Below are 15,501 nucleotides of genomic sequence, written 5' to 3' on the forward strand. Positions count from 1 at the left end.
CAAGGGCTAAAGTAGTTTTGCCATCTGTGATGTATTTTAAGGTCATTTATAAGTTATCCATTTAAAAATTATAATTATTGTACATTTTTCTTAGAATACGAAACATACTAAATTTTAAATTATTAAGAACCATCTATTTTTCACTAATTCAATCAGTATTACAATATGGAATTGTTGGTTGGGGTGGAGCATTCAAAACTTCTCTGTTACCTTTAGAAATCATCCAAAGAATATTAGTAAAAATAATTTTGAAAAAACCGTATGATTACCCCACGATTAGATTATTTCAAGAATTTAAAGTCCCTTCACTTCATATTATTTATAAAAAAATACTCTTTTTCAAATACATAAAGATTGTTTCAACAATGACAACTTAATAACTTTTTCGAACAGCAATAGACAAAGTATTCTTGGCTCTATAACTATCCCGCGCTGTAACACCACCACAGCCCAACAATTTTATAAATATTTTGGTGTCAAATGGTTTAACCAATTACCTCTTAACTTAAGATTGGAAACGAATTATAAAAAATTCAAAAGCTCAATAAAAACACTATATCAATAGCATATTAAAATCGTTTATACTTAAAAATACAATATAATCTCTCAATTATTACTATATTGAAATCCTTTTCTCTTATTTCTTATTTCTTATTCTTATCTCTTTCCTTCTTTTACATCCTTTTCTCTTTTCTATTTGATAAAATTTTGTAACATATAAAATTTTTATTTTGTTATATTAAAAAATAAAAAAAAACTTTTCATTATCTTTACACTCTCTGAAAAAATTTGTTAAATTATTATTTACACGCGTTTCTCCGCCTTTTTAACACGAGCATTTGCTCTAAAAAAGGTGTATCACGATGTACTGTAATAAAAAAAAAAAAAACTTAATGTAATGTAATAATATGTAATTGTAAATTTAATATTAAATAAAGAAAAAAAAAAAAAATACTAATTAAATATTTTATTGTATCACAGCAGTGCCATGGACCTTCCCAACCCAGAGAATATTTCCATCAAGACGGAACCAGGATCCCAGGAAGAAGGCGCAGGTGAAATGCCGTATATGGATATAGACATCCACCTTCCGGATGTAAAGAAGGAATGTTTGCAGTATGCTGGGAGTGTTCAGCCAACTAGTAAGTCGCATTACGTATTTTATCATTATCATTACGTATTATATTTGATCACGCAGTCAGGACAACTGCTTGTTTTCTACTTCCGCTCTTGTCGCCCATTTGTCATTTGCATTCTATTTTTGTTATATTTCTATTAAACTGTTGAATTACGAATACCTTTAGCTTGTGCTGGCAAAAAGCTTTGAATTAGAATTCCCCGTTCATTTAATAATTCAAATAAATCATCTTATGTTCTCTACTATAAAAATTATTTCCGTTTATAATATAACCCATGCAACACGTTTTTTTCTGCAATGTAAATACGTTTTGATGATTCCGGAATTCATTATTAGATTGATTTTCAGAAACTAGACATTTTATCTAGGAATTAAAAAATAAGGTTAATTTTTTGTTCCACTCTTTCGGGAATAGACATCAAGCCTACAGATTTTTATAATTTTCGGCATAATATGTTATTATTCTATTGAAATTTCGGCAGGTAGCAGGATCTTAGTAAAACTGGTGTCGCGAAGCTGCGACTCCACTATATATTTTAGAGGTGGTGTGATATGCCACACGCCCAAAGGACCAGTCCCAAACTACTCCGAATGATAGGTATGGGACGATATATGCATCCGACAAACCCGATGGACAGTGCAATAATCAAAGGTATAAATCTGGGCTTCTGGAGCACAAGATAAGCCCAGATTGGAATGCAGGAAAGATGGACTCACCCGTTGATGACTATCACACGTCTTCAGGAGTATTAGTTGATTTCACTTCACAATTTATATGTATATTCGCCCTGTCTGATATTAATTATCACTCCGAACTCTGATAAGCAACTGACACCACTTGTCAGATTTTACATGTGTAAAAATTTTACAAGCCAACGATTTGATTATAATAATAATATTATAGTGGGACTGTAAATAGTAGATAGGTTCTATTTTACAGTAGGATATATTTCAAGGAAATATAAAACAGAATTGCGGGTATTAGAGTATTAAGACTTTGCTCCGATTCCGCTGCTGCTGAGTTTTCCAGTGGCGCTGTTTCCTCCGGTCTGCTCCTTCTCCAGCTGCTTGCCCAGGTACTCCCAGTTGTGCACCATCAGCTTCTGCACGGCGAGGAGGGCTTCATAGCGCACGTTGGGGTCTTCGTGGCCAAGCAGCTGCATCACCAGCTGCTTGCCCCCCAGCTGCTCGATGACGTGCTTGCCGCGCGGGTAGTGCCTGACGTACTCGCCGATGTCGAAGGAGGCGACGGACAGAACCAGGGGATCCTTTGACGTGTCCAGGTGATGGATCAGCGTGCGGAGCAACTCGTAGTTCTTCTCGTTGAGGCGTGCTGCGTTCTCGCGCCAGAACTTGGCCGACTTGTGTACCGGAGACCATTCCAATCTTCCACTTTTGATTTCGGTCGAATACTCATCGAAGGAGCTCAAGTCCTGGATGGACGCTTGCAGCCTCTCATTCAGGAACTCAACGTCCTGCATGATGTCCTCATCGTCAGACCTCTTCTGCTCCAGGATGGACAGTTGCTTCAGCACCTTGCACTGCACCATGGCGATGCAATGCTCCTTCGCCACCTGGTTATCTTCAGGCTTCTCGATGAGGTTACGGAACACGGCAAGGACGATCCTGGTGACTTTCTCCTTGACGGAGTCGCTCAGGATGTCGGCCAGGATGGGGATCACGTTGAACTTGTTCATCTTCTCAGCCAGGAGTGAGTGGAAAGTCAGCACCCACAGGCAGAACACCAGTTGATATTGTACCTGGAAGTTGACTCTGGAGGACAGGATGGATAGAATGGTAGAAATGCCATCAACGGACAAGAAGGCAAAGCGGTACTCATCAATACGCAACATCATCTGAAGGCAGCGGGCCACCGACTGGATGTACTCATTGTTCCGTTGATGACTATCACACGTCTTCAGGAGTATTAGTTGATTTCACTTCACAATTTATATGTATATTCGCCCTGTCTGATATTAATTATCACTCCGAACTCTGATAAGCAACTGACACCACTTGTCAGATTTTACATGTGTTGCAACAATATTTTTAATATGGTGACATTTTGGGATGGGTAAGAGGGTAGGTAGGACATTTGCAGGATTTGGTATTGACATTACACTTGTCCTTTAAGCCTGTGGATGCATACCTAACAATCCCATATATATTGCGCGAACATTCTCCCGGCGTTGAAAGTACCTTCCGAAATTTTAAGTACTTTCAAATAAAGTAAAAAGTTAAATGTAAAACGAAAGATGAAATATAAATATTCTTATCAATACGCTATTAATATTGCAAAGTTAAAACGAAAATTTATAAAATAATGAAATAAAGAAATAATAATTATTGTGTAGGCAAAGGACACAATTTTACGACTGGTCGTTTAAAGTTCCCGGAAGGGGTCCTTACGCGTGCGACACGAACCACTCCGTCTTTACCAGGGAACACCTCCTCAACAACGCCCACCGGCCAATAAAGTGGAGGCGCATCCTCTTGATGCACCAATACTATGGTACCTACTAGAATGTTATTCGCGGGACTATTCCATTTTTTTCTCATCTGCAGAGAGTGAAGATACTCTATATGCCACTTCTTCCAATAAGATTGAACGAGGTGGTCCAAAAGCTCTTTCCTTTTCAGTAGACTAATGCGTTCATTAGTCAAATCATAAGCAGGTAGATGCTGAATCGGGGTAGACATCAGAAAATGAGCCGGAGTAAGAGCTTCTGGATAATGAGAACTGCTTAATAAACATAATGGCCGTGAATTAAGTACAGCCTCTATTTGTGTCAGAACTGTGAGAAGCTCTTCATAACATAAAAGTTGAGTACCCACAACCCTATACAGATGCGATTTAATGCATTTAATATTTGACTCCCATAATCCTCCAAAGTGAGGAGCGCGGGGTGGAATCGTCTTCCATTCAATTCTCCGAATGTTAAATTCATTGCGAAGAACTTCTTTAGTTGAATTTGCCTCTAAAAAATTATACAAGTCATCCAGACAATTCTTTGCGCCTATGAAATTTGTCGCATTGTCACTGTACATACACGAAACCGGTCCGCGTCTGGATAGAAAACGCTTAAATGCGTTTAAAAAATTGTCCGTGCTTAGATCTGATACCACTTCCATATGTATAGCCTTCGTTGTTAAACAAATAAATAGACATATATATGCCTTTTGACTTTTTACCCCACGACGCCTAGAAAGGGTTATATTTATTGGTCCGGCAAAATCTACACCCGTATGTGTAAATGCCTTTGCTTCCTGAACTCTAGCTGTAGGTAAATCTGCCATTAGCGGTATAATATTAGAAGGTGCAGTTTTAAAACAGAAATTACAAGCATGTACTCTTTTGCGTATTAGATTTCTCCCCGATAAGATCCAATAACGCTGTCTAATTATTGACATAAGGAGATGTGCACCAGTATGACAATTCACACGATGGTGAAAGTCTATAATTATATCGACAATATGATCCTGTCTTGGCAAAAGTACTGGATGTTTGTTTTCAAAAGGTATATTCGCGTTTGTTAATCTACCACCTATACGTAACAAGCCATTATGATCTAAGAACGGGTTTAGTTTTCGGATTGAAGGTAAGCATAATTTATCCCTCTTTATTAATTGTATATCGGCACTAAAATACCTATTCTGTAAAGCTTTTAATACATTCATTTCAGCAATGTTTAATTCCGTGGAATTTATAACTGTTGAGCGTGATAACTTTCGCATAAATCGTAAAATATATACCACAATTCTCAGCAGTTTTGGCCATGAGGAAATTTTTAAAGCGAGATTATATATCGGAGAATTTTCCTTTATTGACGTTATCGTAAATGTATGCGATTTTTTCAATTCCAAAGTATTCTCCTCCTCTCGTGAGGGGGAAAATCTTTCGACAGGCCACTCGGATACTGGGTTCGCAGCCCAGGGCGGACCGTGCCACCAAAGAGAATGATCGACTAGCTGTGCAGGCAGTAGTCCTCGTGATAAACAATCACTAGGATTGGTAACGCCATCTATGTGATAAAAATGTTTCGCGGGTAAATTTTCCTGAATTTCACTAACTCGATTAGCTACAAAAGTTTGCCACCGGTGCGGGGACGAGTGAATCCAAGAAAGTGCTATTTTTGAATCTGAAAAAGCAAATATATCGTTTATCGAAACGCGATTTCTATAAGTATCTATAATAGATCTAACGAGTCTAGATAAAATAAGCGCAGCGCATAATTCCAATCGAGCGAGCGACACTGTTTTCAGAGGGGCCACCTTGGATTTAGAACATATCAAATTCATTGTAGTGTTGCCACCCTTATCCGTGACATGAAGATATATTACACAACCGTACGCTTTCAAACTCGCATCTGCGAAGGCGATAATATTTATCGTGCAGTCCTCCTTTACTCCCAAATATCGAGGTAAATTTAAATTAGAAAGCATCGGTAATTCTTCCTTGAATTTGACATATCTATTAACAATACTTTGGGGTAGTTCCTCGTCCCATCTTACTTTCTCTAACCACAGCTCTTGTAAAAGTAATTTGGCATATAAAATTACCGGAGCAACCAAACCTAATACATCGAATAAACGAGCTATTGTGGAAAGAATTGATCTTTTACATATAGTTTTTTCCTCCGTCGGACATATCATAAATCGAAAACAATCAGATATCGGATCCCATTTTAATCCTAAAATGCTACATTTATCCGAAAAATCCATTGTCGCGCGGTGCGACTCTGGTAATTGGGCCAGTAAATGAGGAGAATTACTCGACCATTTGACTAATTCAAATCCTCCACACTTGAACATCGCCATTAAATCTGTAGCCAAAGTGATGCCTTCACTTATAGTATTTACAGAATATACAAAATCGTCCATATATAAATCATTAATTGCAACTTCCGCCGCTTTCGGATAACGATTTCTTTCATCGCTCGCTAGCTGCCGTATAGTTCGCATTGCTAGAAATGGTGAACAGTTCAAACCAAACGCGAGTGAATTAAATTGATAAACTCCAATTTGTTCATCTTCGTGAAATCTATAAAGAATTTTTTGATATTTACGATGGCTTTCCGTTACCATTATACGTAGATACATTTGCTTAACATCTGCGGTTAATGCTACAGCGAATAAGCGAAATTTAATTAAAAGTGTAAATAAATTAGATTGCAAATTTGGACCTGTATACAAAGTATCATTAAGTGACAACCCTGAACTGGTCTTTGTACTTGCATCTAATACAACACGAGTTTTAGTTGTTGATTTATCTTTACGAATTACTGCGTGATGAGGAATGAAATATCCCTCATCAATATTAGATGAAGACGGAACTTCAACCCTCATATATCCCTTTTCCAGATATTCAGAAACTACTTCATTATAACTGCAATGCAATTCTGGCGACGTATTAAATTTCCGTTCTAAATATTCATATCGACGCTGCGCGACACGGCGCGAATCACCTAAATTATTAGGATCTATCTTAAACGGTAAAGATACAATATACCTTCCCGATTCATCCCGTTGGACTGACTCGAGGTACATTTTCTCACATTCTGCATCTTCAGCACTCATCAACGACTTAATAGGCATGTCTTCCATCGTCCAAAACTTGGATAACGCATTATATAAATCTACATTGGTTATGGGGCCGAACGTCCACGAAACCTCCGGCGTACACGTAGGTATTTCACCCATTACAATATACCCGAATACTGTCTGTATAGCCGGTGGTGCATTCGTATTATGTTTAGATAAAACCTTATTCCCCAGCAGAATATATGGAAATAACTGTGCACCTAATAAGATATCAACATCGGATGGAACGTTCCAGGATTCATCCGCTAAGTTTAAACCCACTAAATGCTCACATGACTTTGTGTCAACATGTTGTGTAGGAAGCTTATCAGTTATTTTATCGACAACTAATAGACTAATTTTATAAGTATCTTCTGAAACGCGGGATTTAATTTTTAACGCAACGTGTCCCAATATTGGTGTCTCTACTGAACCAACACTTTTAACTACTGAATTATTTAAAGGAATTATTTTAAGATTTAATTCATTACAAGTGTTTAAACTGATTAAATTTTGTTGCGAGGCGCAATCAATTAAACACCTTACGGTTACTTGATTATTTTTATTGTCATAAGCAAATAACTGCGCGGTTGACAGTAGTACATTCGTAGCTATATTACCCGCAGAAAAATTATTATAATGTTTATTATTACGCGCTATTAATGTAATGGCTTCGTTTTTCGATTGACTTTCAGTATTCACCGTGCTCTCAAAATGCAGAGCGGTGTGATGTCGTTTTTTACAAATTCTACAATCCGATTTAGATGGACATTTCACAGTTTTATGTTTATCGCTTAAGCAGTTTACACATAAATTATTTAATTTCACAAACTGAAAGCGAGCATTTGGTCTTAATTCGTTAAATTGTTCACATTTAAACAATTCAACATGATCAGAATGATTACATTTCCGGCACCTATTACGATTATTATTACTTGACTTCTGTTCGACCACAGCGAATGAATGCGTAACTTTGTTTTTATTATTAACAACTTTATTATCATTTTGCCCAGTTCGTTCTAGGATTTTGACATGCGACCGAATGTATTCTATTAAATCGGTATATGTAGGTATAGCTTTCTCCCGTATAGACATTTCGAAATTTTGCACCAACTGTATATCTAATTTTTTCAGTGCAACATGTAATATTATAAAATCGGTTAGGTCATCAATACCTAATTCCTTGAGTGCAGCTATGGAAGACGCAAACCTTTCGATAAAATTATTTAACTCATTTGGGTTACTAGGTGCCAATAATTTTAAATTCAAAATATTGTTCAGATAAAAGGTACCTAGCACGCGTTTGTCCTGATATTTCTTTTCGAGAGCTTCCCAAATTAAAAAATAATTTTGTTCGTTCGGAAGTATTCCCGCAAAAACTGATAACGCCTTTCCTTGGAGTTTCCCTATCAGATATTGCATCTTTTGCGACGTATTCAAATTTTCATTTGAGTGAATGTTTAATTTAAAAGCTTCATAAAATATCGACCAATTCTCTTGATTACCATCGAACGATGGCATCTCGATCGGTGGGAGCTTAATTAATGGTGAATTATTTAACTTCTGTCGATCGCGTGATGAATCTTGCTTTGCTATAATGCTTTCGCGTATAGAAACTACAAAACAGTACTTATTTTCGAATTTACTCCATAAATCGAAATTCATATTGTAATTTGAATCCTTTTTCAACTGAAGTGTATGAAATTCATCACAAAATGTGTTAAATTGTGCATAATATGTAGCTATATTAACCGTTTGTTTAAGAAAATCCTCCGAACTTCTCGTCTCCCTGTCCGCAATACTTTTCGCTTTCTCGTATAATTCATTAACACGATTATGCATCAAATTAATCTTCGATTCTACTAACTTGATTTTAATATCCTGAGTACTATCGCTAGTCGCCATGATTAATTGTATGTAGGAATTTAAACACAACAATAATTACAAATGCAACCTAGTACATACAAATTAACAAAGTATAAAGAGGAAATAATATTTATTTATAACTTTAAATATGTTAATTTTAAATACCCCGTTGGTAATCCGGCTCGAAAGAACCAAAAATGGTGTCGCGAAGCTGCAACTCCACTATATATTTTAGAGGTGGTGTGATATGCCACACGCCCAAAGGACCAGTCCCAAACTACTCCGAATGATAGGTATGGGACGATATATGCATCCGACAAACCCGATGGACAGTGCAATAATCAAAGGTATAAATCTGGGCTTCTGGAGCACAAGATAAGCCCAGATTGGAATGCAGGAAAGATGGACTCACCCGTTGATGACTATCACACGTCTTCAGGAGTATTAGTTGATTTCACTTCACAATTTATATGTATATTCGCCCTGTCTGATATTAATTATCACTCCGAACTCTGATAAGCAACTGACACCACTTGTCAGATTTTACATGTGTAAAAATTTTACAAGCCAACGATTTGATTATAATAATAATATTATAGTGGGACTGTAAATAGTAGATAGGTTCTATTTTACAGTAGGATATATTTCAAGGAAATATAAAACAGAATTGCGGGTATTAGAGTATTAAGACTTTGCTCCGATTCCGCTGCTGCTGAGTTTTCCAGTGGCGCTGTTTCCTCCGGTCTGCTCCTTCTCCAGCTGCTTGCCCAGGTACTCCCAGTTGTGCACCATCAGCTTCTGCACGGCGAGGAGGGCTTCATAGCGCACGTTGGGGTCTTCGTGGCCAAGCAGCTGCATCACCAGCTGCTTGCCCCCCAGCTGCTCGATGACGTGCTTGCCGCGCGGGTAGTGCCTGACGTACTCGCCGATGTCGAAGGAGGCGACGGACAGAACCAGGGGATCCTTTGACGTGTCCAGGTGATGGATCAGCGTGCGGAGCAACTCGTAGTTCTTCTCGTTGAGGCGTGCTGCGTTCTCGCGCCAGAACTTGGCCGACTTGTGTACCGGAGACCATTCCAATCTTCCACTTTTGATTTCGGTCGAATACTCATCGAAGGAGCTCAAGTCCTGGATGGACGCTTGCAGCCTCTCATTCAGGAACTCAACGTCCTGCATGATGTCCTCATCGTCAGACCTCTTCTGCTCCAGGATGGACAGTTGCTTCAGCACCTTGCACTGCACCATGGCGATGCAATGCTCCTTCGCCACCTGGTTATCTTCAGGCTTCTCGATGAGGTTACGGAACACGGCAAGGACGATCCTGGTGACTTTCTCCTTGACGGAGTCGCTCAGGATGTCGGCCAGGATGGGGATCACGTTGAACTTGTTCATCTTCTCAGCCAGGAGTGAGTGGAAAGTCAGCACCCACAGGCAGAACACCAGTTGATATTGTACCTGGAAGTTGACTCTGGAGGACAGGATGGATAGAATGGTAGAAATGCCATCAACGGACAAGAAGGCAAAGCGGTACTCATCAATACGCAACATCATCTGAAGGCAGCGGGCCACCGACTGGATGTACTCATTGTTCCGTTGATGACTATCACACGTCTTCAGGAGTATTAGTTGATTTCACTTCACAATTTATATGTATATTCGCCCTGTCTGATATTAATTATCACTCCGAACTCTGATAAGCAACTGACACCACTTGTCAGATTTTACATGTGTTGCAACAATATTTTTAATATGGTGACATTTTGGGATGGGTAAGAGGGTAGGTAGGACATTTGCAGGATTTGGTATTGACATTACACTTGTCCTTTAAGCCTGTGGATGCATACCTAACAATCCCATATATATTGCGCGAACAAAAACGAAACGCGAAAATAGCACCGAAAACCCTAAAATTTAATGTTACCCGCATGCTGTTTCATTTCAAAATATTATTTTTTGTTTTCCAGGCATTAATGTGGAGAATTTTCCCATCAAGGAAGATCCGGGACCCCAAGAAGAAGTTAGAGGGGGGAGTCATCATACGGAAATAGACATAGACCTGTTGGATGTTAAAAAAGAATGCTTGGAGCACTCCGGAGAAAGTAAAACCCAGACTGGAGGTAAAAACGATTTTTTTTGGTCTGAATTCGGTTTAATTATTTTTTTGTTTTCATTATGCATTCCAATATTTTTCAGATTTAATAGCGAACCCAAAGACGTTTCCTGAGAAAAAACTTCATTCGTGTCCCCATTGTAACTACACCAGCTCACGCAAGTATGCGATAACAGTTCACTTGCGCAACCACACCGGAGAAAAACCTTATTCATGTTCCTACTGTAACTATTCGTGTTCTCAAAAGGGATCTTTAAAACGTCACCGGCTCACCCATACTGGAGAAAAACCTTACTCATGTTCCTACTGCAACTATACATGTTCTAATGAAGAATCCTTCAAACATCACTTCCTCACCCATAGAGGAGATAAACCTTTTTCATGTTCCTACTGCAGTTATTCATTTTCTCAAAAGGGAGATTTGAAAATTCACGTGCTTACTCATACTGAAGGAAAACTTTATTCTTGTCTCGACTGCAAATATTCAAGTTCAGAAAAGAGAATTTTACAACGGCACTTACTTACCCATAGCGTAGAAAAACCTTATTCATGTACATACTGCAACAATTCATTTTCTCTAAAGCGAAATTTAAAACGTCACATGTTTACTCATACTGGAGAAAAACCTTTTTCATGTTCCTTCTGCAGTTATTTATGTTCTCAAAAGGGATCTTTAAAAATTCACATGTTAACACATAGTGAAAAAAAACTTTTTTCTTGTTCCTATTGCAACTCTTCGTATTCTCATGAAGGTCATTTTCTAAATCATATGCTTACACATTCTGGTGAAAAACCTTATTCATGTTCGTTTTGCAACTATTCATGTACCCAAAAGCATAATTTAAAACTTCACTTGCTTACGCATACTGGCGAAAAACCGTATTCTTGTTCATACTGCAAATATTCGTGTTCGCAAAAAGGACATTTAAAAAGTCACATGCTTACCCATTCTAGAAAAAAACCCTTTTCCTGTTCCTGCTGCAGCTATTCATGTTCCCGAAAGGAATCTTTAACCCGTCACATGCTCACCCATACTGGAGAAAAACCTTTTTCTTGTTCCTACTGCAACTATTCATCTTCTCATAATCAAAATTTAAGACGTCATTTGCTAACCCATACTGAAGGAAAACCCTAGAGATTCATTTTTTGCAACTATTCATCTTCTTGTTAGCTTAATTCAGCGTATTTGAACGTGAATCTGCGTTAGAATTCGTCGGTTTTTCCATAAAATTGAACTTACAAAGATAAGGTAGCTGTAGACTCAAGTATTGAAATTTATTTTTACTTTTTATATATTTTTTTTTTATTCTTAAAAATAAAAGTATTACAAAGGTACAGAATATTTTCCTCGACGCTAGGAGTTCACCTGTGTTGTGGAGGACTTTTTCTATTGTAAAGTTATATAATAGTAAACAATACAGTGGAGATTAGTTAAAAAACAATTAAAATTAAAATATTAAATCGATTTTAACATAGTTTTAACAGAAACATATTTGAATATAACAATACAACAAAAGGATTATAACCAGTTCCATATGTGCTTTGTGTATTCTGTAAGATTAGATGTTTTATATTTGTGTTGAAAGTGTATTGTTTAGTTTTATAGCCTGGAATCTGTAGTGTTTTTGTCCAAAGGGTGTGTAGGTTTTTGGTATTAGTAATTCGTGTGCATGTCTTGTTTTAGTATTGCGAGAAATTTGCAAAGTTTTGAATGTGTTTAGGTTCTTGTAAAGGAAAATACGTTACTTCCTGTTTGTCCTGCGTATTACGTATCCTTCATGTTTGCAACAAAGGACAAAAATTAGACAGATTAGAGTCACTAGAAATCAATCGCTTAACGAAAAAAATAGATCGTAAATATGTTATGAATAAACAGTTGGAACATAATGCTCAATCACCATTAATTTACCCATTATAATTCACTTAGAATAATTTTACTTCAGAGAGCAGTGGTATAATTTAAGTATGCAATTTAAAGATGTAATAACCCAAATATGTGGTGAACCCTAATAATAATAATTACTTAAGTGCTATCAATATTTGACAATAAGCCCTAAGCAACGAGGAGGGAATATCCCAACATTACAAAAATAAAATATCAGAAATCACAAACCTTTTTAATTATATAAATTCTTTTATAGTCATATGAACTATAAATATCTACTTGCTTTGTAACATCATTCATAATTTGTAAAAATAAACTTTATAATTTCCTAATGTACCCTAAATTAACAAAATAACTCATAATACCTACCTCAAATTAACAAAATAGAATCATTCATTATATATAAACAATGTTGTGTACCCCTGCCTAAGTTTGTATAAAATCAGTAGCATAAGAGTTTCAACTACCAGTCTGAAAATGTCCGTAGTAGGATGAAACCGGTCCTGGTAATAATAAATAAGTGGAACAAAGTGAAAAAGTTTTTTAATTTTAATTCTATTGTAATGTTAAATGATGTTTATTATGAGATCTTGTTAAATAAAATTTATTGATTTGGTAAATACAACTAACATTTATTATTTTTGTAGTAATACGACACTAAAACACATCCACCCGTTGTCCCCAATTCCAAATTCAAGTCCCCAACTCCAATGACCAAAGACTCTCCGACAATCAACGGATAAACACCATTTTACAGAACCGTGGCTCCTTCAATCGGTTCTCATGTCAAGACTCTACTTCTGTTTAAACGAAGCTACCATTAAATGATTTTAAAAGTTAATTCAGGCAATTTATTGTTGTTATTGAAGCTAGTGGAGAGGAAACATTGATAAAGAAGAATATAAAAAGGAAAAAAAATTTCAACACGTTGAATGAAGGCAGTTCCTACGAGAAACAATAAGCAGTGGGATGGGAAGGTGGTCCTAAGAACCTTTCACACCATCCCCGGCAGATCAGTGGCCAGGCGTAATCCCTATGAAGACTGTAGGATAGTGGAGAAGAATCCTGGGTACTATGTTACTCACTCCAGCCTACAGGACCACAAGAAAACTGGAGATGAGGGTAGAAGGGTCCTTGCCTTTTAGGGGTGGCGCAGTGGACAGTGCAAACAACTAAGCGCTTACATAAGGCTGAAAAATAAAGGCACCACCTCTACCAGGCAGGTGAAAAACAAAGCTTTTCCATCCCTTATGAGAAAGGTGTAACAATACTGAAGAAGTAGCAGTAATATTTTAGCCAGTAAGATAAATCCAAAAGATGAAGTAAAATATTCCAATATAATTACTACAAACAATAAATGAAAGCAAAGAATTATAACCTTTTATATAAAATTATTCCTCACTTGTCATTTTAAGCAATAACTACGCCAAAAGTTTTCACGACCGGTCGGTGGCCGAGTTGACATCGCGTTTGGGTCCCACCCAGGCGTAGTGTGTTCAATTCCTCGACTGGCTAAGTCCTCCATCACAACACAAACAACTTTTTCAGCTTACTGTGGTGGTAGTAGGAGATTTTCAAATATTGTCAGGTTATCAAGAATCAGAATAATAGAAGAGTTTGTATAAGACAATGTATGAATGTGAATGAGGCAAGAAGTGTGTTCCAAGACCGAGTTATTTGGCGGTCAGTCCTCTCTGCATACCCCTGCGGGGAAACGGCGTGATGGTTAGTTAGTTAGTTAGTCAGGTTTTTCGTAACCCGGGAATGTTTGTCTTTCTTTAAAAACAAAAAAAAAACAAATACAATTATGACAATGTTTTCTAAAGGCATGTCTAAGGACGGGTTGTTTCGGAGAATTTGAACAATTCATCAAATTTCAACGTTCATTTTCGGGTTCTGTGAAAGTCGTATTCGAGTTCTGTTATTGTATCATTATAGGCTAGTTGCTTGACAGAACTAAAATAAAAACAGAACTTAAAAAAATCTTTCACAGAACTTGAAAATGAACGTTGGAATTTGATGAATTGTTCAAAATCTCCGAAACAACCCGTCCTAATGAAATTTCATTGATTATTATTAGTCAAATGAATTTTCATTTCCAATAGAGCCATATCAAAACCAGAACAAAGTGTTTGCTATATATCTAATACTTGTATCAACACTATAACTGTTCTAAAAATGTGAATAATGAATTTAAAAATGGTAAATACATTTAAAATTTGTAACTATTCTAGCAAATTTGAGCACCCGATAGATCTTTTTTCTATTATAATAAATGTTCTAAATAGGTATCATGTTCACATCTTCATCCATCAACATGACTCTTCACCCTCGATATCACAAGCTGAACTGCCGGAAAATCCATCAGCATCATCTTTAATAGATGTTTTTCCAAATAAATTTTATATGTAGATCATGTATCTAATAAAGCACCACGTCACCTCCTGAGCACCCCTCCAACTTGACCTTCTACCCATTAATTGCTAAAACCTTTATCAACTGAACCAACATGAATGCTCAGATTAAACATCCACAGTTGCCTCTCATAAAAAACAATACTTATAAGCTAAACGTTATGGTTTCAGCCTCGGGATCACATTGCATTCAGCCTCTTGAACAGCAAAAGCATCACACGTATGGCACTATATTTTGTCAGAGGCTTGTTTCTTAGATTGAACCTTAGTAAATGTTTTTGTACTTTGATGGGATATATTTTTTAAATGCAGTCAAACATACCATTACCCCACATAAGTCATAACATTTTTGTTTTTCATCCAGGGCACTATAAATTTTCATTACAATTTTTGCGTCTGTAATATTTTATGTTTCTTTCTTTTCTGATTATCTCACAGACATATGAATATTAATAGACTAGAACTTAAGGGTGAGGGGTAAAATCAACTGTTGAAGAACGAAGAGGGT

General features: G+C 36.9%; 2 protein-coding genes and 1 pseudogene across 2 annotated transcripts; 1 reads left to right on the top strand and 2 right to left on the bottom strand.

Moving 5' to 3' along the window:
* Positions 1 to 1,989: 1,989 nt before the first annotated feature.
* LOC149413930 (V-type proton ATPase subunit H pseudogene) lies at positions 1,990 to 5,160 on the bottom strand (annotated as a pseudogene).
* A 3,970-nt stretch (positions 5,161 to 9,130) lies between these two features.
* Positions 9,131 to 10,511, bottom strand: LOC149413931 (V-type proton ATPase subunit H-like). The gene is made up of 2 exons (XM_089643929.1): positions 10,506 to 10,511; positions 9,131 to 10,195 (listed from the first exon to the last, which is right to left on the bottom strand). Exons 1-2 carry the CDS (start codon positions 10,509 to 10,511, stop codon positions 9,269 to 9,271), a joined length of 933 nt encoding a protein of 310 aa, XP_089500055.1. The 3' UTR covers positions 9,131 to 9,268.
* A 739-nt stretch (positions 10,512 to 11,250) lies between these two features.
* LOC149413932 (uncharacterized) lies at positions 11,251 to 11,837 on the top strand (the record flags this gene model as incomplete). Its single annotated transcript, XM_089643930.1, has 1 exon — positions 11,251 to 11,837. A coding segment is annotated over one exon (579 nt), but the record flags the coding sequence as incomplete, so codon positions are not given.
* Between the last annotated feature and the right edge of the window lie 3,664 nt (positions 11,838 to 15,501).

This window comes from Hesperophylax consimilis, chromosome 20 (assembly GCF_061612785.1).
Source record: "Hesperophylax consimilis isolate HC1 chromosome 20, BYU_Hcon_1.0, whole genome shotgun sequence".
Lineage (NCBI taxonomy): Eukaryota > Metazoa > Arthropoda > Insecta > Trichoptera > Limnephilidae > Hesperophylax > Hesperophylax consimilis.